The sequence below is a fragment of the Nyctibius grandis genome, chromosome 29 (genome assembly GCF_013368605.1).
Source record: "Nyctibius grandis isolate bNycGra1 chromosome 29, bNycGra1.pri, whole genome shotgun sequence".
Classification (NCBI taxonomy): Eukaryota; Metazoa; Chordata; class Aves; order Nyctibiiformes; family Nyctibiidae; genus Nyctibius; species Nyctibius grandis.
The window spans coordinates 1,620,726-1,646,277 of NC_090686.1; the positions used below are offsets into that span (position 1 = coordinate 1,620,726).

The following is a 25,552-nucleotide window of genomic DNA, read 5'->3' on the forward strand; positions in this document are numbered from 1 at the left end:
AAATATGCACAGGAGCTCTTCAGAAAACTGTGTCTCCAAGTTCTAAAGACTTGCAGCCCAGACACATGTGTCCGCACAGTCCTGTGCTGTGAGACGTGAACTGGGAAGTTCTGTCCATCTGTGTTTCATGGCAGGCCTAAACGCAGCAGTCCAGGGCTCAGCCTTGCTCAGAGAATCACAGGGTAGCTGGGGTTGGAAGGGTCCTCTGGAGATCATCCAGTCCATCCCCCTGCCAAAGCAGGTTTATCCAGAGTAGGTTGCACAGGGTCACATCCAGGCACGTTTTGAATATCCTCAGAGACTCCACAGCCTCTCCGGGCAGCCTGTGCCAGTGCTCTGTCACCCTCAAAGTAAAGAAGTTTTTCCTCATATTTCCACAGAACTTCCCGTGTTTCAGTTTGTGCCCGTTGCCCCTTGTCCTGTCGCTGGGCACCTGTCGCTCTGCCCAGGGCGACCCTCCGCAGCCGTTCCCCGGGCCGTGCCTCACCGTCAGAAGCCACCACCCCGCACAGCCCCTTCCCGCTCTTTTTGCGCTGAGGCGGCACCGCCCGGCGCTCCGTGCCCCGCCCCCCCCGCCTCCTGCCCCGCCCCTCCGGCCGCCGCCCTGTCCGCGGGTCCTCCCGCGGCCGCGCGGCGGCGCCCCGGGAGTGCCGCAGTCCCGCGGACCGCCCGGCGACCGCCCGCCCCGGGGAGAAGCGGCGGTGCTCATGGCGGCGTGGTGGGGCGCCCTCGGCCTCGGCCTCCTCTGCCTGCTACCGGTGGCCGGTGAGCGTGGGGCGGCGGCTGAGGGGTAGGGGGGTGCCGGGGGCTGCGAGCCGCGGGGCACTGGCTCTCGAGGGGGGTTGGCGGGCTCCGGCGTCTCTCTCTGAGGTGGCTCTAGGGGCTTCTGCCGGCCTCCTCCGCGGCCGGGGCTGCATCCCCCGGGGAGGCCCTGCTGAAGACCCCCGGCATGGGGGAGCCCCTGGCTTCTGTTAGAGACCCCTCAGCCCGGCCGCCCAAGAGGTGGTGGACGCATCCTGCCCGCGCCGGGACCATGTGGCCCCTCAAAACCACGGGCCCCAGCCTCAGTGTTGGCCCTCGCCCCGGCGTGGGCAGGAGATATCCAGACCTGAAGAGTGGTTTTGGTGTGAGTTGGGTTCACTGACAGAAAAGTTACGCTGAAGGTGAGGTGGGTTTGTGTTGATACCATTGCGCGTTGTTAGCAGCAATTAGTGCCCCAGTAATGTCTGTGTGGACCCACCTAATGAATGCTGTCTACTGGTAAAGCTAAGGTAAGTGTATTGAGGGAGAAATGATGTATCACAAAGTGGCTGCCGGTTGCTCTTGATGCATCCCATTTATAACCTTCACCTTTTCACCCCCGACACAGTAAATTTTAGCCTTTTAGGGCAAGATAATATAAATACTTAAGTGTTAAGTGATGATCACAGAATCACAGAATCAACCAGGTTGGAAGAGACCTCTGGGATCATCGAGTCCAACCATTGCCCTGACACCACCATGTCGACTAGACCATAGCACTAAGTGCCATGTCCAGTCTTTTCTTAAACCCCTCCAGAGATGATGACTCCACCACCTCCCTGGGCAGCCAGTTCCAATGTCTAATGACCCTTTCTGAGAAGAAATGCTTCCTCATGTCCAACCTGAACCTCCCCTGGCGAAGCTTGAGGCTGTGTCCTCTTTTCCTATCGCTAGTTGCCCGGGAGAAGAGGCCAACTCCCACTCCACTACAACCTCCCTTCATGCAGTTGTAGACTGCAATAAGGTCACCTCAGAGCCTCCTCTTCTCCAGGCTAAACCACCCCAGCTCCCTCAGCCGTTCCTCGTAGGTCAGACCCTCCAGACCCTTCTCCAGCTTGGTCGCCCTCCTCTGGACTCGCTCCAACACCAACATCTTTCTTGAAGTGCAGGGCCCAGAACTGGACACAGTATTCAAGGTGCAGCCCCACCAGTGCCAAGTACAGAGGGACAATCACTGCCCTAGACCGGCTGGCTACACTATTCCTAATAGAGGCCAGGATGCCATTGGCCTTCTTGGCCACCTGGGCACACTGCTGGCTCCTGTTTAGCCGGCTGTCGATCAGCACCCCCAGGTCTCTTTCCACCGGGCCGCTTTCTAACCACTCTTCCCCCAGCCTGTAGCGCTGCGTGGGGTTGTTGTGGCCGAAGTGTAAGACCCGGCACTTGTTCTTGCAAGTTGCACTGCTTATATAAAGGCATTTGATAATTGAGCTCATACATAGCTATCAGATGCTAGTGCTCATAATTGAGGTTTTTTTTCAGCAGCCCTATCTATAACTATCTTGTTATTGTGTTTAAAGCATGGAGCATGTGGTCTTCCACAACTTTGTCATGTGATGAGAAAAAGCAGATGTGATCATAGGACTTATCAGGTGAAGTCTCAGAAAAGGAAAAGTGTTTTTGATATTGTATGCATCAGTGGCGTCGCTTTATCTGATGGATCAAAATCTGCACAGAGATGTGCAGGAAAGGCGAATGTGATCCTTAGTGAATATGCAAGAGGACATTTGGTCAGAGTAGTAAAGGATCACAGTTTGTCCGAGGGCTGAGCTAAAGCATGGCTGAAATGGTCAGACTTTTATCTGTAAGTACTTTGAAGGGCGAGCACCAGAAAAAGGGTTCTTTTAAGTTGGCTCACAATGCCAGTGCTACAGCAGTAACTGTATGCAAGCTAGCCTTGAATAATTAGGGTTGGAAGTTAGAATTTTTCTTATTGGAATGGTTGGGGACTTTGAGTGGGAATAGTTTAGCAGCTCTGCTCTTGAGGTGGAACTTGATCAGTTTGTTAAAAGGTTTTTGTGTTACTGATTGTGTGTAATCATCAGGATGCTGTTTTGCAGGAAAGGATGAACCGCTCACTAGCGGGTATACCAAAACAGGAGGTCGTTTCTGCCTCCCTCAGCCTTAGCCCTTGCGCTGTGGTGGGTTGGGTGTACACTAGACCTCTTCTGAGGTGATTCAAATCATTAACCTGGCAGAAAATCAACAGGGGAAAAAAGTCCACAAGCCCCTAGTTGATGTGCTGATCAGCTGGTGAATTGAATCAGTTGAGGAAGAGTCTCACAGGTGCCACATCTGATGGGGGAAGAGAAGAACAAAGCAGAGGAGCCAAATTCTTCTCTTTTGGTTTGCTTGGCCCTTGTCAGCTTGGCTCAGCCACCTGAGAACTGGCCTAGACCTTTGGTTTCCATTGTTGTTTTATTGTGCTGCAGTAGCGCAACTGCGAGATGGAGGGAGTAACTTTGTTGGTTGCTTTGTTTCGTTTGTAATTTCACGAGGTATTTTGGAATCGGTTTAGCTGTCTTATCATTTCCTTATTGGTGATACAGGAAGGAGAAAATTGTCAGGTGATGTTATGTGTCTGCTGAGGAAAAATTTGGTAAACCAGGCATAAGCATGTGTAAACACATTTGTAGAAGTACTGGGTTATTTGTATTGGTACAGAAGTTCCCCTTTGCTTGTGTGTAATGAACCTTCCTGTTTAACCCCTTAGAACATATTTTTTTCTTTTTAATGTTGGCTGAAATACTCAGGTATGGCTTGGTGCCAGAGAGTCAATACTGAGTTTTCAAATGGCAAAATCAGTTTAAATACTCCAGGAAATAGCCCTTACTTTTCTTCTGAAGGAACATGATTTGTTGTCTTTGGTGCCTCTTGTTTGCGTTCCCTGAACAACTACACCTGAAGTAATTTGAGCTTCTCGGATGGAGTGTGGTTTAGGAGCAAAGTATCAGGGTATGTCTTGTTAATGTGATGTGTGATAATGTGATAGGAAGGAGAATGAGGAATAGAAACTAGGTGACTGCAGCATTTATCACTGAAAACTGTAATGATACTCTTGCTAAAAAATTCTTCTTGGGAAATGCTTTTTGCTTAAGCTTTGAGAAGTAATTTTATGTGACAGTTGGAAGCTTTTAATGTGCCATACTTACATTGCAGTCATTCAGGCTTGAGAGGGCAAAGAGAGAGAGAGAAAACAGCTAGTATGTTAGGGAATGTATCAGCCCAATGCAATGCAGTGCTGAAAAGGATGGGATGTCCCCCAAGAAATCCATCCTAGTACATGAACATCTCCATTTCCTTACCACTCTAGCTGCACTGGTTGAGGCTTGCAGTGGAAAGACACCACTTGACTGATTTTAGTCCTAGGAATCTCTGTTTTATGCCATGGATTAACAGGATTAGGATTTTCCATAAAGGAAACAAAGCAACAGGTAGAAACAACCAAGTCACATGGAAATCCAAATCTACAGTAAAGGCAGTTGTGTTGCATCTTTTGCATCAAGGCAAATATCTAGGAAAATTTAACATTCTTCTAAATGTCGTAGGGCTTGTGTGGGATTTTTAACAGATGTGACTAGTCACGTTGCTCTTTGAGTCTTTTCAATAATTTGGTAGCTACTAGCAGATGTAGTGAAGAGAGCATCACCAGACAGAGCATCTCATTAGTACATTTGCATGCAGTTTAGTCCTTTATGTATGTGTGAACAGCTGGGAAGAGCTACTTGATGAAGAGGAGAAACTTGGTGTGCGAGGAGTAAGTATGTGCCTTTGCTACACTCTAAAGGAACTAATTGATTTGTAAGACCTAACCAAAATACTTGTAATGTATTTAAATGTTAAACCTAGGTGAGCTGGTCAGTATGAGAAAGACTTTATATGATTATTTCTTTAGTTACTAACTATCGGATTTTAACTTTTTTCAGTTTTGAGTGAGGATTGTCAGGCATATATTGATCGTCATGGCAAGGCACAACCTGCAAAATCCTGCCCCAACTTCTGCTGTGGAAATTGCAAGCTTCAGTACTGTTGCTCTAATGCGTTCTTAAAATTTGATGAAGAACAACAATTTCAGTGTAATCTGCTTGATGGAAGGTACGAGACAAACAATGTATACAGAAGCTTATAATTCTGTCATCGAATGACAAAAATACACAGTTTAATGGTTGAAAACTCCCAAAAGGACCTTTCTGCTCTGTATCTGGCTCTGTCAGGGATCTATGCTAATGCATGTAACTTACCTGTAAAATGGGAATAACGAGGTGGACAAATTAATGCACGAACTGGTGTGTGTTTTCTTGAGCATTTTCAAATATTTTTACCCTATTTAATTTTTCTTTGGGGATGACAAAATTAATCTCTTTCTCTTTTTAGTGTACATTACCTTTCATAAGCATTTGGAACTTAGCCAGGTACTTGAGTAAGTCGTAAATTCCATTTTTGAGATGAATTCTCTTACTACAGGACCTCTGACTCCAGCAACGTGAATTACATGCAGCTTTTTTCGGACCCTGATGATTACATTTCTTCTGGCCCCAGGTGAGCCATGCAAAATCCAAGTTTTGAAAATGGCACTTGTTTAGAGGTTCTTCATTGCGTAATCAATACACGGCAAGAGAAAATGAGAACAGAAATACTGACTGGTGCGGTGAGAATGTGGAGCACTCAAACTCTTTGTGCGCGTTGGAGTATCTGAAGAAGCAGAGACGTGAGGAAGAGGTTTGATCGTGCTGTTTAGACCGTAGCGATGGCTGTACGTAATAGTCCGTGTTCTTATTGCCGAGCAGGAGGCTGTCCTCTAACGCGTTAGCCCGCTCGCTCTGCGCTCGTGGATACTGACGGGTTAAGTCCATAGTGGCTCAGTAAGAGAAGCTGCTTTCCTTTGAGGTATCTCCTTGCTTTTTAGCACCTTTTGCACTTAGTTTGTATCAATATTTCTTGTTCTATTTCAATCTCGGGCAAAATAAGTTCTTTCAAGTCGAGGTGTTATATTGGCCATTACAAGAGCCCGGCTGTAGGCAGCTTCTGTTTGCCGTAGCCTGGAAGGCTGCCAAGGGAGGACGAGGGTTAACTCTGAGCGATGACTACTTGATACAGCCGCGCAAGTCTGAATAATTAATACTTCCAGGGGTCACCGCCGGGTCCCCGCGCAGCAGCAGGCCCCGCAGCCCCCGGTGCCGCGCCCTTTAAGGGGGCGGGGCGAGCGGCGTGACGGGCGCGGGGGCGGGGCCGGGCGGCGGGCGCGGGCCGAGCGGCGGCGGCGGCGAGCATGGGGTAAGCGGGCGCGGCGGGGCGGGCTGGCCGTGCCTCCCGCCCCGGGCAGCCCCGGTGCGCGGGCTCGGTAGCCTTTAGCGAGCGGGGCCGTGGCGGCGGCATCCCCCCCCCTCCGCCTGCTGGGAGCGGCGTGGTGCGGCGGCTCCTCGGGGCCGCGCTCGCTCTCCGAGCACCCCACGCTGTGTAACCTATAGGTACATCTTCCTGCGTGCTGTACGCGGTGCGGAGGAAGCCTCGGTAGAGGCACCGAATGGCAGCGCTGCCGTGGTATGCGCATCCATGTGGAGAGGGTAAATGAATGGCTTGGGTCCTTGGTCTCTTTTGGCCCAATAGTTTTCCACAAGGAAGGGGTTGATGTAACATATTTTGGAGGAGGGATGCCCCTTCTCCTCTGCTGGGTTGATGGAGCTGTCTTAGTGTCTTCAAATGGTTCAAAGTACAGCAGGTGTGAGCCTGATCTTGCAATCAGCAGCATTTGATGCATTTTTAGTTGAAAAAGAGAAAACTTCCACGTATTTGGGGCTGCAGAGATATTGAATCTGCTGGAGTAATAAAGGGTAAATATAAAGAAGGTAATAAATGTATTTTTTTCCATGCCAGCAAGCATCATTATTAAAAAGCACAGAAAATGAAAGAATATAGTTTTTTAAGACACAAACAAACGCCCAAAAACCTGCACAATTGATAAAAGAATTGTAACCAAGGCCCACCGTCCACAAAGGTGCATTTGTAAATGACACAATACATTTAGGAAGTAGCAGCTAAGTTGCTTTAATTATCTTTGTTTTCAGCTATGGAATGTCTAAAAAGAGGGAATCGTTGATGTCTCACCTTGAGAAAATGGGTCGTTAGTGATTTCTCTTTTTTCCTTTCAATTACATTGCAGCTTTGAAAAATTAGTGTGTTCTGCAAAGGCCTAGACTTAACATCAAACTTACTTTCTTATTAGGCAATTTTAATGGAAGGATGGTAATTGTTCACCGAAATATTACCCTTGAAAAGCCAGCCGGATGTGACTCCAGAGGAAACCACATCTCAGAAATCTCCAAAGTGACTAATGATTTTGGGTGTCTGATTTATGGTGTTTCAACACTGAGAATGAAAGCGAGTAGGACTTCTTGTGACTACAGTCACTGGGACACCAAGTAGATTTCTGTTTCATTACAGACTTTCCCCAGGTTTTTGTATGGTGTGTATTGGGGGTTTTGTTGTGTGGGTTTTGATTTGTTTTTTGGTTGTTTTTTGTTTTTTTTTTTAACCAAGCAGTAAGCTGTATTCATTCTGGAAGAGTTGTCCCTGGTTTCTGCCAGCAAGGTACACTCCACCCTCTTGCTCCATGCCAATTTCTTTTAAAAGAAGACAAGTTTTATGTTATTTCTTGATGACTATGTTTATTTAATATTTTACTGTGGAGAGGAGGGTTGATGTCAGTTGAGATATTTCTTTGTATCTCCAGCAAGATGAGCATAGTCTTTACACAGGTTATTACAGGAGGAGAGGCAACAAAGGGCAACTTCCTTTAGTGCCCTGTTCTTTCTTATGAGTTGTGTGACACTTTGACACTGCCCTTCAAAAGGAGGAGGTGATGGTTTCCTGGCATTAAGGGTCAGGAAGCATTTAGTTCCTCATTCTTGCATTGGGCTTATTCCTAGATCAAGTTACCACTCTGGCACATTGCTCATAAATCCTGGCTTTTTAAAGAGAATTTCACCTCTCTGAGGGCTTGTCACAAACTGCATGTGGACTTGCCACGGGGTGGAGTGAGCTGGGGTGTCTCTTCTCCCTGCTTGGAAAACCTGCCACAATTATGCTCTAATTCTATGGGACAGTGTTAGGGCAGGGTTAGTGGTGGTATGTATGTTCTTCCTTGTTTTGTCTAACTGAGGAGTTTTTAGTTTGTGCTTTTGCTTTTTTTTTCCACCTTATGTTTATTCTGAGGTCTTCTGCAGAAGTGCAAGCAAAGCACCAGTTTTTTAGTAGGTTCCTTTTTATTAGTGTCCTTTCAGTATTTAATATTGAGTATCAGGTGCTGTTGAGGAAGGGGTGCAAGGCGCTTTGGGCAACGCTATTAAGTGTAAGCAGTTCATATCCTATAATCTTCTTTTGGGCATTTTAAAGACAATAAATTACATTTCTTTGGACCATCTTAATAGTGTACTTTCAAGTACTTGAAAGTGCTTCCCAGAACACTGCATTTGTTAAATTTGCCACTATATTTTCCTTGCATGTAAGATGACCATACACAATTTCTACAATTTCTGCTGCTAGTGAATGCATTGTGGTAAGGATTTACTCCTGGAAGGTGTTTCACTTTTTTTTTTTTCCTTTTAATTGGATTACTGAATTTTCCCCTGCTGTGCTCTGGTTTTCAAAGGTGGATTGTGAGTAGTAAGGTTAATTTAGTTCTTTTTTTCCTTTCATTCTTCAGTACGTAGTATTATTGCTTAAAGAAACTGTGCAAAAAGCGAAGCATTGATTCACTGGAACCGCAGTTGTCATAGTTTGCGTTGGTAACATGGTTATTTAGCCTTGGTATGCCAATTTTCCAATAGTGACCCTTACTGGAAAAGGAAATTAGATGACTCACATCCACAATTCAACTAATTGTGAAGTACTTGAGTGTTTAAGGAGGTGGAGCCATTCAGAACATCTGTATGAGATCAGAAGCAAGTAAGGTATTTGGGGCAGCTGATAGCAGCCTTTCTAAATGGAAACAAAACTTCAAATTGTCTTTGTACACAGTTAATTGGAGTCTGTTTCTGAACTAATTTCTGCTTTGAAGTTACAGCAGATTGTGTAACAGATACAGTAATGCCTGAGAAAAGGCTGTTCATCCTTATGTGATGAGAAAGAGAGAGGCAGAATGACAGTCTTCCTGGGAAGCCTCAGCCGGCAGAGACAGGGCAGCCTTGTTAGACTGGGGATGCGCTCGTTCAGATTTTGTCATGGGCTGATCAATGTATTGTCCTGTGACTTTGTTCTCGTTTTGGGAAATGGAGCAAATCCATGTCGTTCTACCCACCTTTGTTTGAAATGCAGCATCTGCAATAGTCTGCTACGTGTGTAGGTTGGCAAAATGGGTAAATTTCTAACCGTGGAAGATGTCATTATCCTAATTTGCTGTCTCTCAATTTAGACGTTTTTAAGCATGTTTTCTCCATAGACAAGGTAAAAAATACTGTGCTATTAAACTACATCCCATTTCTCCTCCTCCTCCCCTATCACTATCAGGGACTTCAGTTTACACTTCACAGTGTATTTGGATGCTCCAGCATCTGCAATAGGTTGCCAATGATAAGAAAATAAATTAGGAAGATTATTCATTGGAAAAGAACTTCCAGAAATGTAAACAGTCTCTGTTTAATGAGCAGAGGATTTGTTTTCCAGTACTGGTCCTTAATATTTTCTGTAATAAATGAGTTAAACTGCGTACAGAGCCTGTTCTGTGAAGCTTGCATTCAGGCACAGGCTAATCTCGCCAAGGAATGTAAGCTTCTCATCTAGAAACAATTGAGATTTGGATTTGAAGCTATTTAAAAAATTGTTCTATGATTTTTAGTAGCCTGAAAAGTAAACATAAGCTTGCACAATTTGTAATTGTAACTTGCATTATAGAGCATTTGGCTTTGTGCTCACTGTATTCTCAGTGAAGAAGCTACTTCAAGCTGACAAAGCAGTTGTGAGTTGCCATTAATGATTTCTGAGCTGCCTGCTTCAGGCAGCAGGCTTAATGCTTGTGCAGGTTCATTTACTCTGAAACCAAGATGGAAGGAGAGATTGAAAAATGCTGTCCTAGCTCAAGAGGCGGATGTGCACGGTGGGGTTAGCATGCTCTTCTAACTACAGAAGGCTGTTTCGTGGCAAAAAGCAAGACAACCTGGGCTAAACATGCAAAGACACAGTAAGATTAATCACTTGGATTACATTCAGGGAGTCAAGTGCCAGTTACCTATAACAATTATCTATCTCAACTATCTACAAAGTGTACAATAGTAGATTTCGTGGGAAACTTCCCTGGAAAATTGTATTTTTAGTATGCATTGCAAAGGGATTTGTGTAAATAGACATATTTAGTACAAGTGAACTGTTTATAGACCAAGAAGAGATGCTTGTATACATCTTCCATAATAACCTGTTGGAGCTGGGTGTTGGATGTCTGAGTACACAAACTCCAGGAAGTTTTCTCCCTGCCACTTTCTCATACAGACTGTTTAAGAACTTCTTGTGCTAAACCTGTTACGTTACTTGAAAAAACTGAGAAGTTAGTATCCTTAAAAGTAGTAGTAATTAGCTTTACTTCCAGTAGGTCTTTGTGTGTTAAATTAGTTTATTATTTTGGGCTTAAAGTAACCCACATCAGCTTCTTGTTTTAACAAATAGAAAAAGGACCCACTCAGTACCTATTTAACAAACCTTTTCTCAAAGGACACTTGCACTCTCTTTTTCTATAACACTTTTGCAGTTGCAGGGCTTCTTGGCTTTCCATGGCATTACTGTTGCTTTAGTATTGGTTCTCATGGCAGAGCTGGCTTGACTGACACTGAGGGTCACTGGGCTGTGCTCAGCTGCTGACTCTAGGGGATGCAGCTCAGGGTTGTTTAGATTGTAGGTAAGCAGAGGTGTCCCAGAGATTGTTTCAGGGGGCTCCTGCTGCAAACTTTCCTTCTTTTGGGGATACTCAGAAAGAACGGTGGGAAGTTTTAGTGGTTTTCAGTGGGAGTTAATCTGTGTCCATGCTAGAGCAGTTTAGCAGTTTATAGTTAGTGATGACTTGAGCTGGTACCACACTGATGGGTTAGCCAAAGCGAGATGAAACCATTTTCTTCTTGTTAAGGAACTGTACATGGGCAGGACCCTAAGAGGGACACTCTCAAGTGGTAACTCATGTTAACATTTGTCTGAAAGACCAACGCAGACATCACAGTTCCAGTCCACACTTCACTGCATTGTGTAGCTTATAAAATGATTTAGCAGTTACTCAAACCTGCCAGTCTGATGAAACTATCAGGATGTCATAATTTTGCAACCATGCTATTCAGTCTGAGTTTTAAGTTGCCTGTCGCCCACCACAGGAATCACAGGGCCCTTGTTTCTTAGACACTTCTTGATCATGTAGGGATCTCATTTCAGGGCAGGTGGCCCCTGGGTAAAATGGCTGGAACAGACCATGGCTGGCACCAGCAATTAGTGTGATTGCACACGGACTAGGAGGCTTAACTCTATGGTGTATATTTTGATTGTCCACGTGTGCTGAAGCTCCTGTGGGCTGTGCTAAATAGGCTAAATAGCTGTGCTAAAATAGGCTGGTCAGTCTATCAAGTGTTAAAGTCATGCTAATGTTTTCCTGTGAGTATTAACCTCACAGGAGTTTGCTTTTTGTGTAATAGTAAATGGGTTTTTTTTGAGTCTCTAGCAAATTGGTTCTTATATTTTGAATCTTCATGCTAAAATATTAAACTGAGGAAGTGTGTTGTTTGTTAAGTTGTAAAAACTAATCCCTCTGAAAGGCCCTTGGGAAATCATACTGCTTTATCTTAAAAAAAAAAAAAGTTTGTCCTTTATTTTCCTGCTAAGCTTTAGAGGCAGCATGTGGCATTGCATGGCTGTTGCTAAAATGTTGGACTTAAGAAAGCATCTCAGTCTGGGGACTTGTTTTGTCATGCTGTGTACCTGAGTTAGGCAAGTCTGGACACTTACCATTCTGTCACATTTCTGGGAACTGTATCCTTTTCTGGAGCAGTAAAGAACGATATGCGTATACTCATTTTTTTTAGACTTTTAGGAATGGCCTAAATTATCTTCTGAAGTCTTTCCAGACCACCCTGTGTTACAGCCATAACTTGGTATTTGTAAATGTTTGTTTTTAAAAGCAGCTTTTGAAAAGGACCCTGCCAACATGTTTCTTGTAGCATGGAACAAATCTTGGAATAGATTAAAACTTGTGAAACAAATAGGCTGCTTAAACTACTTTTTCAGAACTAGGTGGTCTCGTTGTTGTTCATTTGGGTATTTTTTCTTTTTTAGAGTCAAAAGTTGCAGTGTGCCCCATTGCCATGAATGCAGAGATAGGCAAAAACTTTCGTTACAGCAGGGCTTACAAAATGTTGCAAATTTAAGGGATTCAAACTATTAAGGAGGTTTAAAAATATGTTACTGACATTGAAACGTGGATATTTTAAAAGGTGTTAAGTACACTGGAAGCATTTTACATTTTTTTTCCACTTGACAGTGTTTAAGATTGAGGTCTCTGATATGAAAAACAACTGCTTTGAGAATGAACTTATACAAATAGTACTGTTTAGATTCCGGGTTTGATTCTCCCATTTTAATACATCCATTGCATTTCATTCAGTACCAGAAGGGGTAAAACGGGCACTAACCACATAAATCCCTTTATGTGAACTGATAGATGTTTTGAATAATTAGAGTACTTTAAAGGCAGGGTGAGTCTGCGAGGTATGCTCATTACATATGCAGTTTAGTGCTTTCGAAAGGTGAGAGCATGGGGGTAGAGTGGAGTAGGGCAAGGAAGGGGAGAGGAGGTGGTAGGAAAGGGCAGGGAGTCCTCTCTTCATATTTATTTTCCCATGGATTTTATGAGCAATTGCAATTTATCATTGCTGCAGTAATAGTTTTGGCCTCAATTTTGTTTTCTATTAAATTATTGGCAAAAGTTAGCTTTTATGTCAAGAGAAAGAAGCAGGAAGTGGCAGTGAATGAGCTCAAGCTGTTTATAACAGCGTGTGCTTTGTTTAGAGGCTATGGTATATATAATGTGGGAGTCTGGAAAACCCGTGTTCAAACTGTGACACCAGCAGAGCGTTCTGCTCTGGTGCTGTGGCTACCCTGACTTCTGCACTCTGAATTGGCAGGATGCAGGGGATAAGGTGTGCTTTTTGGTTTGGTTTTTGTTTGAATTTTTTTTTTGCTTGGTTAACCATTCAGTGGAAGAATCTTTAAGCGACAATCCCTCATGTGTATTGTTTTTCATTTATGTATAATGCTAAAAGTTTGTAATTAAATTATCGTTTAATGTGAATATTTTTTTTTCCAAATATTTTCAGAGTCCTTTTAGACAGATTCATCAAGTGAAAGCAATTAAATGAAGCAATAATTTTGCTTGAGAAAGGAGTATAGGCTTTCTGGAGTTAGCACACTGCAAGATAGTCTTTATACAGTATCTGGAATATCTTATCTCCTGAAGCTCAGGCAGTTCACTGAGTAAAGTATGCTGAGCACCATTCTGGCCTCACTTCAAGTAGCATTTTCTCTTACTGGTAGCCTTCCTGCGCTTTTCTCAGTAGTTTTACTGGTGGCATTTTTTCAGTAGTTTTACTGGTGGCATTTTTTCAGTAGTTTTGCTGGTGGCATTTTTTCAGTAGTTTTACTAGAGGGATATTACTGAATGTTCAGGAAGAAGTGCTCAGGGCAGTACTCCTTGGGCAGTAAAAGGAGAGATATTGTTGCAGTAAGGTAGTGCCTGACCATGCAGATATTCCAAAAGAGTATTGCTGGTTTTGATTATCAAAATAAATCATTAGGAAAAGAATATTTTTAAGAGCTCCAATGTTCAAAGAAGGCATTGATGCTGCGAGTTGCAAGTTCATAGCACATACTGTCTTGTTTCCTGTAAATGTCATGCTACCTGCTGTTGTTTCAAGACATTAGTCTGCATGATCCCAAGTACTGGCAGGAAAATTACGCTTCAGCTGTAAAGTAAATGAGAAAAAATGCCTACAGTAATCCAGTTGTGTTCACTCCTTAGAAGACTCTGGGAAGAACTAACTTTTGTCTGTTGTTTCACTCACTGGGCTGTTTCTGAAGGCTTATAATTTTGGTCTGTGGTAATCACACAGTATTGCAGTGGGTAGAACTGAATCAGTGTTTACACAGACAAACACAGAACTGCACTCTAAAGTGCATACACCCGACACACCTGTACTTTAAATATGTGTCTCCATTTAGCTCTTTAAGATGTATGCAAAATGTCATCGTGCCGTGGTCGTGTAATTTTAGCAAAGATGCAGACAAATAATGAAAACGCACAGGGTGTGTCTAACAACTTGGTGAAAATAAGGATATGGTGGGCTTTTTTCCCTGAGCTTTACTTTTGTTGCTTTCCTTATTAGAGGTAGTAAACAGGCAATGAGATATGTGCTTCAGTGAGCAGAAAACAAATAAGCAAATGGAGCCCATGCTTCAAACTGACCTGTTTATCTGTTGGGGGTGGCCAGCTTGGCTGCAGAATGGGCTTGTGATGTTTTCTCCATTGTCACATCAGAACTGAATTTGGTCCTGAAAGATAAGGGCTGACTGACAGTTTTCTGCTGTGCTGGTTTATTTATGATGAGTAGACATTTCTCCACTTGGTGTGTTTTCTCCATTTCTTAGGTTTCTTTGATTTTTCCCAGCCTTTGCTAAAGTTCAGAGAGGTTCAGTGTCTGTAGAAGAATTTTAGGTGTTGTTGTCAGGCCTAATCTCTTTCCTTGACACAAGAATATTTTTCCTTGGCATAATTCACTAGCAGAAAAGTTTATTCCTTCTTTACCGGGGAAAAAAAAACAGAGGAAGAACCTGTAAGACTCTCTTCCTTTGTTGTCTCTGCTGATGTTGCTTGGTAATAATTGCATGTAAGGGAAATGTTGACTTCATTAGTGAGAGAGCTTTCTGAGGGTTGATACAGAAGTGGGAACAAGAACAAGGGAAATGATGTTGGCACTCCACAAGTAGCAGTAATTGTAGTTAACATTTGTCGTCATGCAGTTTCTAGAGGTGTCCATAGCTTGTCACAGATGTTCATGCTGTTTTTTGTTAACATTGGAATCAAGGTTGTTAAGTCTAATGTATGAATCCATTGTGCACACTTCTCCAGTGTATATATGAATTTATATAATGAGTATCTAGTAAGGACCCTGTATAATTAATCTAAATTCCGCAGGTCACTCTTAAATCTAATCCATTTCCACATACACGAGTGTTCAGCTTGTGTTTTCAGACTAACTTGATGTATGTTTGCTGTTGGCCTAATGGACACAAGGCAGCCTGCGTTTCAGGATGTGCTATCATTGTGCATGTTTATCTCTCTTCCTCCCCCAGCTCCTTGAAATTGCATTTGTATCTTCCTTTTTGTACCAGGCTTGAAAGAAATGGGATTTTGGGATGGAGATGAGCTGGCTGTGAACTTACTGTGCTGAAGTGAAGCTAATGCTTGTGAGGATGGGAGAGCACTTAAAAATGGCATGGTTAGGAATGTATTTGCATGTGCAAGTCAGCATATTAAAAACATTCTGAAAAGGTGCAAATAAACGTGACAAAGCATGCGTGCATCTTTACATTTTGCAGCGGTGTTGCAATCATCTGTTTGCTTTCCTGGCAGTGTTTTTGACGTCACTTCTGTGACTTTAGGAGGCTGCAGCAGTTCCTGCTTCCTGTTTTACATGTAAATGCTCAGGTGCAGCAACTGCAGGCAATCCACAGTATTAGATTTAGTACTTGAGGAGTAAATCCAGTGTTATATTTAGTACTTCACAAATAAATGCAGAAGTTAGATACAGTTACAGTTAGATAAAATTGTTGCTCAGATTCTTGAAAGAGATTTGACCCAAGTTTTTTTCTTTTAGCTGTTCCAGAAACAAAATTGATAGAACCTCTCTTAGGGGAAAAAATTGCATTTTAAATCGAACCTGTTAAATTTGTCAATGCTTATGTTCAGTGTCCAGCTTACTGAGGGTTAAGTTGCTCTAGAAGACTGAGGTGAGGTCTTCTGAATTTGGGCTAGGGATAATAGAGCACTTTGCATTTTCTTATGTCAGTGATTTAACCTTCCAGAGTCATTGATACTCAAAAACAATTTTCACATTTGGTGGCTGTTTGGTAGCCAAGTGAAAATTGCTGGAGGTTCTGGAGATGTCATTTTGTTTAGAGCTATTAACAGGAAGCTGAGCAGGAAAAAAAACCCTGTAAAGTTCTGTAGCCAAAATCTCTATGAAGAAGCAAAAACAGGATGGATCTAAAACCAGCTCTCGACTTGTTATTTTAGAGCTTGTTGTTCATTAAAACTGTCTTCCTGCAATTGTTCCCAAAACTGACGCATGGTGCGTTTTATGAGAGAGAAAAATGTTGGAGACTTTGGCTGCTAGGGAAGAAGGGCTTTACTGATTTCAGACAGTAGGAAACAAATAATGTAAATTAACAGTTAAAAGGGAATTGTCACTGGGCATTTAATGCTTTACAGAGTTACTTTTTCTTCCCTGTGTGTTGTCTGTGGAAGCTTTACGTCTGCCTCCATCATTTGATACTCATCACAGAGGTAAAGCTAGTGTAAGTTTTGGCCTTTCCATAGTAGGTGTTGGTGGCTTAGGCAGTGTTTCTGTCTCCCATAATGTAGCATAACATACTCGTTGCAGTAAAGTTGGCAGAATTTCAGATCTTTCAAACCATGTGAAAAGTGGCTTCTAAAACAACTGTTTACAAATGCCAAGGAACCTGACAAGAATCTGCCATGTGAAGAGGTCCGCTCAGTACCAAGATTGTCTCGAGATTGGGCCTGGGAGGTCCCTCAAATGTGTGAAGAACTTGCTGTCACCCTGAAGTCTGGGGTGCTTCATTTCAGGCATGCCTACCTATATGTTTAGGGCAGTCCAAGTAATGCTTGGAAAATGAAATTGTCGGACTAGTGATTTTGAAACTTTGTCACTGTAACCTTTTGGAACACATAAAGGGACGCATAGTTACACTAAAATAACAAGATTCACAGTCACACTGAAATGAGAGGGACCAAAGACTCATGTCGGGCTCTTTTCATGTACAGGGGAGCGTGCTCCTTGGTAGGAGTTTCAGCTTCCACAGAATTAGCAGACCTGACCTCACGTAGCACTGAATTTGACAGTTATTCAACTGCGTGAAGTAGTAAGAGTAACAAATTGGAGGAAAAGCAATGTGTTGGCTGCAGAAGGTTAGGTTAGGTTAAAGAGTAGTAAATTTGTGTGAAAGACACTTACTACTTGTGGTGGTATTTTTCTTGCAGTTTTGGAACCCTTGTTGCGATTGGAGTCACTGTTTGTGCAGTGATTGTAATTACTATTATTCTGTGCCTCACCTGTTCGTGTTGCTGTTTGTATAAAGCATGTCGAAGACCACGACGTAAGTACCTTTATATTTATTTTCTTTTTCACATCTTTGAACAAGGCTGACTTTTTTTTTTTTTCCTGGAAAGTTGTGTTCCTATAAAAGGTGAAAATAATCTTGCCTTACCTCTCTGCTACAAAAGTTGCAATACCTAAACATTAAAAATAAACTTTTAAGCTACTTCAGAATTTGAAGTTGCAGAGAGGTGTTTTGGAATGTTTTCTAAGCATTCAGAAGTTCTCTTTCCCACCCCTCTAATGCGTGGATTTTGTGTTTGGGTTTTTTTTCGGTTGGTTGTTTTGTTTTTGGTTTTGGATATTTTTTTTGCTTTAGGTAAGAAGGGGATAGAGTGAAATTTAAAATTTTTCCCAGTCTCTTAAAAATATACCTGAAAAATAAACCAAAGGCCCAGGACTGCAACAGTGCAATCTTGAGCAAAGTCTGTAATTGTAGCATAAAGAGGAAGGAGATCTTCAAAACAAACTATTACAGTTTATTAGAAAGTGTTAATACGCTCTTATTCCAATAAGAGATGTGAACCAATGATCCAGCGCCAGCTCCTACAAAAATCATTGACTTAATGTGTATTTGCCTTTTTGACTGCTATTTAGAGAAAGCGATACTAACACATGGATGTATTAGCATGTAGACAACATACAAAAGGAAACTCATTTGGGCAATCAAGGTAGGAAGCTCCTTACCTAATAAAGGAGATCTTTATCACCTTAATCCTTAAAAGCAGATAACATTGAAAAATGACCAATTTTTCCAGTCTCATACCAAACGATAGGTAACTTTGCTGCAGGATTGAGTTCCTGGTTTTTCAAGAGTCCAAGAAAAAAATTCTTTGCTCTTTGTGGTTGAGAAACAAGGAGATAAGTTGGCTGCTATCCCAGTACGTGAAGGCTGTCATTACCACTGGGATCAATTGAAGGATATTTAGAGGCACACATTTCTAAATCTTTTGTGGAACTTTGAAAATGAAATTACCCAGATTTTGAAGTGAGAAACTGATCTTAAGAGAGAATGTTTTTTTACATTACTGTTGTTGGCTGTCCCAGGTGATCTCCTGGTACCACCGGCATAACCGTGTTCCTTTTGCTTGTTTGTAGCTGTTGTGACCACCACTACTTCCACTACAGTGGTTCACGCTCCCTATCCCCAGCAACAGGGAGTGCCACCCAACTACCCAGTAGCCCCATATCAAGGATATCAGCCTGTGGCTATCCAGCCACAACCGGGAATGCCAGTAGCACCGTACCCTGCACAGTATCCTCCCCCTTACCCCATGCAGCCATCAGGACCCCCAGCTTATCATGAAACAGTGGCAGGTAAGGCAGCACTGAGTGTTTCTTCATCTCTTAAAAAGCTAAAGAGACAGTTGCTTTGCAGCTAATCTTGTATTATTTATGCTTATTATTTTCTATGATTATATTAATGTAAATGTAAACAAATTATGTAAAACTCAAGTTATGGTGGATGCTGTAATTCACCCTTGCTGAAATTTCCCCATCACCATTTCTACATTAAACATCGCAAGAGGAGATTTAGCTGGAAGTGTATTGGCAAAGTTTGGTGGTATGTGGGACTGTCAGGGGATCCAGTAGAATGTTTTACTAATTCAGTTGAAATTTCATATTAAAATCAAAGTCCAGTTAACATGTGTGTAGTAGTTGGGTGTTTCTACATACCCTTTCTAATCTAATATTTGCTAGATGTTTCAAGGTATACACAGATGGCGTTTTCTAGTAGTTTGTCGCTATGTTTATAGAATACCGAGTCTCTGGTTAACTTCAGACAAGTTTGCCAACGACTAGCAGTTAGAATTATGGGAATCTTTTTTCTTCTGCTTTCCTCCTTTCACAGCATTGTTTTCATGCCGCTTTATTGTTGCTATTACTAATTCCCACTTCCGCTGGGAACAGCTGTTCTCTGAACAATTGGCTCTTGGCTCTTCAGAGAGGCCAAAACTAGGCTGTTATCTGTCCTAGGATCTTCAAACCCTCTTACAAACCACACTGTTCATCCTTCTAAGTAACAGGCAAAGTGTCGTCTTGAATAGTAGATAATGCCCTTTAGAAAGTAACTCATGACAACTCAAATACAAAAAGGCTGTTCATGGTTTTAAGTGTTTGCAAACGAGGTTGAAACTGCACATGAGCAACATGCAAACCAGCCTCCCATGTAAAAAACACTGACTTGGCAGGCCTGTTGACTTTATTTTTCTGTTGTAAACTCTGAAGAAGCTGTGGGTTTTATGGGATTACCCCAGAAGTGCTTTGGCTTCATCTTTATCATGTGAGGGAGCCATAAACTAGTAATTTTGCTTCACCTACTCTCTGGTTTCTCAAACTGTTGCTAGTTTATTTGTTCTTAAAGTGTTTTTTTCCTGGGAAAATCTTGGAGCACTTCCCATGTTGCCAGCTGAGAATGCCTCAAAATGAGATCTCTTTCCTTTATTTCTCTTGTCTGTTAACCAAAGGGCAGTCTCTTAATTAGGTCACATGCAAAGGACAGAATACCTGCTCTGTCACACAGGAGCCAATCCCACTCACTTTACAAGATCAGCGAAAGATAATCACAGTTGTACATTCCAGGGATCTGATCAGGTGCTGCGTTATTTGAACTGACTTGTGCTGTTTGATAGACCTGAAAATGAAGATGCCGCTTGAGAGGAGCTTGTCTCAGAATGCTAGAAAATAAGGATATCTTCTGAGTGATATACATCTAGTATATACATCAGACTCTTTAATATGCTCAGTAGTGGTGGGACACTTTTTTCTCTTTTATTTTAATTTTTTAATTAACTCTGTGACACTTACCAGGAAAGCATTCTCCCTGAAGGAATCCTAAGATGCTTTCTCTAGTCCTTTTGCCTGGTGGTTTATTTTCACTTGTTCGACATACTATCAAGTATATCTTGTTGTCTGTGCATCTCTGACTTCCACTGGCTGCTTTTTCAGACCAGATCCATTCCTTTTTTTCAGACTCTTTTCTCCCCCGAAGGCTAACCATGTGCTCCTGGCTACCATAATACTCGTGTACACTCAACCATCAAAATACCCCACAAGAACAAAGGTTTTTGTGATCTTACTTTTGAAATGCTGATGCTTTATGAGTTAGCACAAACTGTTCTCCAGTCCAATTAAGATGCTAGATAAGTTGAACCTCTTAACTGTGTGCTCAAAACAGAAGTTGCCATTATAGATGTAGAATTCAGAATGTAAATTTTACAAATCTAATTCTTGTGTTTTGCTTTTGCAGCTGGAGCACCTTACCCAGTCAGCCAGCCCCCTTACAACCCTGCTTATGTGGATCCTCAGAAGCCCACCTATTGAAAAGATCTTCTACTATGCTTCCGCACACAAAACTTTTTAAAGTATAATTTGTGCTGTTTACACCATGCAACTGTAGTATATTTTTCTGGAAGACAGCAATCTTTTGTCTAAGTAAAGTGAAAGTTAATTCAGTATCTTTTTTTTTAAATGCTTCGAGTACGAGGAAGGAGTATTTTTCTTGCAGAAGTTGTTAATTTATTCCTTAAGCAAATATAAAAAGAGATTTTGTTCTATATACAATGAGAAGAGCGTGAAGAAGGAGTACTTCAGAAATAAGAACCACAACAACATTTGCTGTGCAATAATTTTGAAAGCAATGGTCTAATATGAGCATTATCACACACCCAAAGCTGTAGCAATTGTTTGCACAGTATTAAAACATAAAAACTTAATCTCTAAGAAACTACCTGATATACGTTATGTATGTTCTGCCTGTTTTCAAGCTACTACTGTTAGGTAAGCGACAACGTGATACATTTCATTTACCATTCAAAAGGGAGTTTTCCTTTTTTGAAACACATTTGCCTTCAGTTAAGGGTAGCAAACCATGTTTAATTGTCTTTGGACTAGCAGTTTTCTTTGCTAAATAGCATGAGTTGATCATTTCCTTGTATTCTTTCCCAATTTTAAGGCTTAAAAACTGTGCCTTTGTTGGGTGTTTTCTCAGGCCATTTTAATTTATAGCTAGAAATTAACAACAAAACCAAACTCTTTGCCGCTTAGTAGAATAAATAGATCAAAAGTTGAAAATGTGTGAATTCTTCATAAAAATTATTGGACAAGTATTTGTTGCCCAAGTATTATTGGACAAATTTACTGAAGTCATATGTTGTTGATGAGTTTGGAAGAAAAATTAGCACCTTAATTGTATATTAAGCAGAAGTACCTGCCAGTGTTCGGTCCTGCCTCATCGCAGGGAAGGAATTTATTTTACAGGAGAGATGGGATGTCAGAAATAGATTGAGGTTTTTAAATGCTTTGGGTTTGTCACTGTCTATCTCTAGTGGGAACTGTGGACAGCAGGAACTTAGGGATGATAGATCTTTATAAACTGAGCCTGCATTTGAATAGTAATATGTGGGGAGGGGATAAGAAATCCCAGCCCGACACACAGTAGAGATTAAACCTCCCTTTTGTCTTCAGCATTCCCGTAAAGCTGAGCGGAGAACGAGAAGTCGGAGAAAGAAAGAGTGGTAGGATTTGGTCACAGGGAGGTGATGTATTTTCAAGAAGGTAGTGCTTGAGACATCCTCATGACTATTACTGGTGTTTGCAAGGCTTTTGGCTCTGTATACCTTGTATTGATCAAAGGAATCATGATTTTTTTAGTGTCTTCTACAATTCTGTCTTTTCTAACATTGAGATACATTTTGTTATTCCTCAGTAGAGCTATCTAGTGTGTTGTATGTATCACTGTGACATAATTAGTGAAATAATTTTCACATATTTCATACTTTGATTTTACTTTTTTAGAGAGGCCATTAAGCCATTTGTCCTGTGATTCTACATTTGGAGTATATTAGTTTGAAAAACATTGGTGGCATTGTTGTACCTCATATGATGGATGGAAACTGCTGTTGTCAAAGGCAGCCTTATTTCTCTCCTGATTTTCTATTTCCAGATTATTCCAATTCTTTTTTCAAGAAAGTCTTCAGGGCATTTCAGAAGAAACTTACAGAAAGTTTTTAGCATTGGGAGTCATGACAACCTATGCCCTTCTGTTTACACCTCTTTAAGAGTGTTGTAGTTAATAGCATGAAATTGTGCCAAGAAGCACTTGGAGAGCATGCATGCCCTGTGTCTGTGTCTTCCTCCTTTATCCTGCTTTGTAAGCCGAGGAATTGGGCAATGCTTCGTTATACTGTTAGGAGTTATGTGAGAACACCCAAGAATGGACAGTGTCTCCTGTATGGAGGATGAAGTGTTTCCCTAGAAATCTGGAATTTTTATGTGTGGGAGGGCACTGAGTAACTGCAGAAATAATTCCTTGCTATAGATCCTACCCCTGTGTGTTTATTCATATAGAAGGAGGGCAGAGACTATTCCAGCACCTTTGTTAGCCAGCTGCCTGGATGGAGTCTGGCCAGTGAGATGCAGCCAGCCAGCACAGCTGCAACACAACTCTCAGAACACAGGTACAGTGTCCTAGTGTTGGGCTTCATGAGGTTGCTACTCTGCACCTCTCTTCCTTTCCACCACCTGATGTGACAAAGCATACAGTTTGTGGCAGTGTTAGTAGGGTTATGTTTTGGCTATGAAAGGAAAATCTGCAGTTTCCTGAGGAGTTGGCTCAATCAGCTGCCATCATCCCTAAGGAAAAGAAGGTAGGGAAGTAAAGTGGCAACAACAACAGAAGTCCCCAAATTTTGGTGTAGATGTTGTACAGACCAAATAAATTGCCCTGAGCACCACTGTGTGTGGAGCGGTGGGAGGAAATGAGGGATAGTGTTAAGGAGCCTGAGAATTTACACCTTTCTTTCAGTGAACATATGCTAATGATAACTATATACAAGTGAAGAGATGAATCAACATACAAGGAGCTACTTCAGCAGTAGTATTACTGCTTCAGTTACAAAACTTGTTGAAAGAAGAGAAAATGGTCCACTTACCTCACTTTATAATTGGAGAACTTAATCAGAGCTTTTCTGACTGTTAGTGTATTAATCATCATTAACAGTAAGGCGTAGGACCAAATTTTATTTAGTTGTTGCCATGCAACCCGTTGAAACTTGTTTTCGTATAGTTAAGAGAATGGGATGGTTATAGAAAAGATGCAGAAGTTGATCCTTAAACTTTTAGTTTAAGCACTGCTGATGTGTCAGTCCAAGTAGCTACTGCCTTCACGTCAAACTAGTTATTCACAGTGCTGTAGGGGAGGGGGAGTGGAATTAAAATTTTAAACGTTGGAAAGAGTATATGTTCATTTTTTTAATTCTGTAAGTGCCTTTGTTTCAGAAATGTTTTGTGAAATTAAATACAGTAGAATATTCTGTTGTACTGAATTTACTAGATAATCACTGTTGATTTTATTCCATACTGTAACCTAGCTTTGTATGTTGTTTGTAGTTTAAATGTATAAATGGCATAAACTCTATGCACCTTTGTAATAAATGCAGTGTTTGAAGTATATTCTATCAATTTTGTTTTCTTAGCCTCAATTTGAGTATTATTTAGGAGTGTATCTGCAAAACTACATTTTACTTCCTTGTGTTTGACAGCTCGTGTTACCAAGTGTACTTTAAGTCACCTTGTATCATGAATATGACTTTTGGTAGTGGAGACTGAAGCATAATCAAAATTACAGGTCACAAGATAAAGCAAGGACAATATAAGCTCCTGAATGATATTCTGATACTGTTCTTCAAAGCTAACCTAAAAGGATCAATTCTAAGGCCTTCTCTAGCCTGAGGAGTAAATTTAAATGCATGAAGTTTGAATGCATTAGCTAACAAATCCCGACGTTTTGAAAAGTCTAGTGTAGACAAGACGGTAGACTTCAAGGAAGTCTATAATTAGATTAAAGTTTAATATCTTCTCAACATGTATTTTGACTTGTGTGTTGAATATCATGCCTCATTTATCAACTTGACCAATTCAACGTGTGGTAAGTGATGCTTTCTGCTCTGTGTTAAAACATTTTTGCTGGTGTTGTGTACTTTCAATAGTTTTGAAAAAATGCTTTTGAAATGTTGTATTCATACTCCTGACTCATTAGTCCTTTGCTTGAAAATATTTTCTTTGAGCAGGTCAAGAATGCTTTTTATAAGACACCAAGTAGTACTGAATTGGTTGAGGGTATTCAGTGTATAATCATTATTACCTTGAATTGCCAGCTAAGTTTCCAACGTAGGGTTTAAAAGAAAGGGAGTTGGGATGCACACACACCAAAAAACAAAACCTGCAAACCACCCCCCCCCCCCAACTTGTTCTGAAAGAGTTGTTTATCATGGAATAATCAGGTAGTTTTGTAATGTTACTACTTGGATTTGTTGGAGTTTGAGCTGCAGGGTCATAATGTGTTGCAGGTGAAATGCAGATCATTTCACTTCCAATTTTATTTCACATTTTCTCAATAGAATTTCTGTTAGTTAAGGTTTCAAAGGTACCTTCACCCTCTAAAATTGCAGCAAAATGTCATATAGGAGAGGAAACCGCTGAACTAAAAAGATGAGAGCCCAGGGTTAGGGGAGGAATACTGCTGGTTATGTTTTCGTAATGTTTAATCAGCAGTTGTTTATGGTAGTGTGAATTTTTCCAGAACAAAACTTGGCATACGTCTTAAAACTCACAGCAGGGTTGCATGGAGGAGCTGGACACAAAGGAGGGAAAAACTTTAGCAATTATTGCCGAACAAGCAATTCTCTCCTTTATTTTTTTTTTTCCCCAAGTATGGGAACTTAGTATCGTATCTAGGCATGTCTGAAAACTTGCCAGGTTTGCTTTAGCCAGTGGTTTGGGGCCTATTTTTTCCCCCTCTGGTTACTATTTGACCTCATCTACTTGTTAGTGTAGCCTGCATCACAGGAACTGGTCAGATTTACAGCTTTTAAGTAAGCTGTATAGGAGGGGGAGAAAAAGTACCCAAGTTAAACCTGTTAGAGGTGAGACAAAGTTGAAGAATATATATTATTTTACCCTTTCAAGAGCTCAGTCATCTGTATTGATGGAGTAGTCTCCTCTGCTTCACCTCCTTATGGCAGTCTCCACTGAGGGCGAGTCAGCCATGTTATAAAGGATGTCCTTCTGTTGTAAAGTGATTTCTTTAGGTTTGAGGCACAACTACTTTTGTCAATTCTGGATAGCGAGGAGGCTCTGCCTGGCACAGTGAGGCACAGGCCCTCTTGGGTTCCCCTGCAGCTGCAGCGTGCTCTGCGGGTTCGGAAGTGATGCTGTTTCTGTCTCGGTGCTGTCCCTCAGTGTTTGTCCTTTCCTGCAAACGGACAAGTAGGGTGGCTGCTTCACTTTTTGTTTCACTATAGTGAAGAACAGTTCAAGATATGTATAAATTAACC

The 25,552-nt window shown here is 41.6% G+C and overlaps 1 protein-coding gene across 2 annotated transcripts; it reads left to right on the forward strand.

Moving 5' to 3' along the window:
• Window positions 1-653: 653 nt before the first annotated feature.
• Window positions 654-23,667, forward strand: SHISA5 (shisa family member 5). Of its 2 annotated transcripts, XM_068419980.1 has the most exons (6): window positions 654-765; window positions 4,728-4,896; window positions 5,266-5,340; window positions 17,102-17,217; window positions 18,315-18,533; window positions 20,467-23,667. In XM_068419980.1, the coding sequence occupies exons 1-6, from the start codon at window positions 708-710 to the stop codon at window positions 20,538-20,540; spliced, it is 711 nt and encodes a 236-aa protein (XP_068276081.1). In that variant the 5' UTR covers window positions 654-707; the 3' UTR covers window positions 20,541-23,667. The 2 variants fall into 2 exon arrangements, with proteins under 2 accessions (XP_068276081.1, XP_068276082.1); XM_068419981.1 differs by lacking the exons at window positions 654-765; window positions 4,728-4,896; window positions 5,266-5,340 and adding an exon at window positions 6,032-6,075.
• The last annotated feature ends 1,885 nt before the right edge of the window (window positions 23,668-25,552 follow it).

Coding starts and splice junctions, on each gene's coding strand:
- SHISA5 (XM_068419980.1), top strand. CDS start 708: ATGGCGGCGTGGTGGGGCGCCCTCGGCCTCGGCCTCCTCTGCCTGCTA. Junction 766..4,727: donor CTGCCTGCTACCGGTGGCCG/GTGAGCGTGGGG, acceptor AACTTTTTTCAG/TTTTGAGTGAGGATTGTCAG. Junction 17,218..18,314: donor AGCATGTCGAAGACCACGAC/GTAAGTACCTTT, acceptor GCTTGTTTGTAG/CTGTTGTGACCACCACTACT.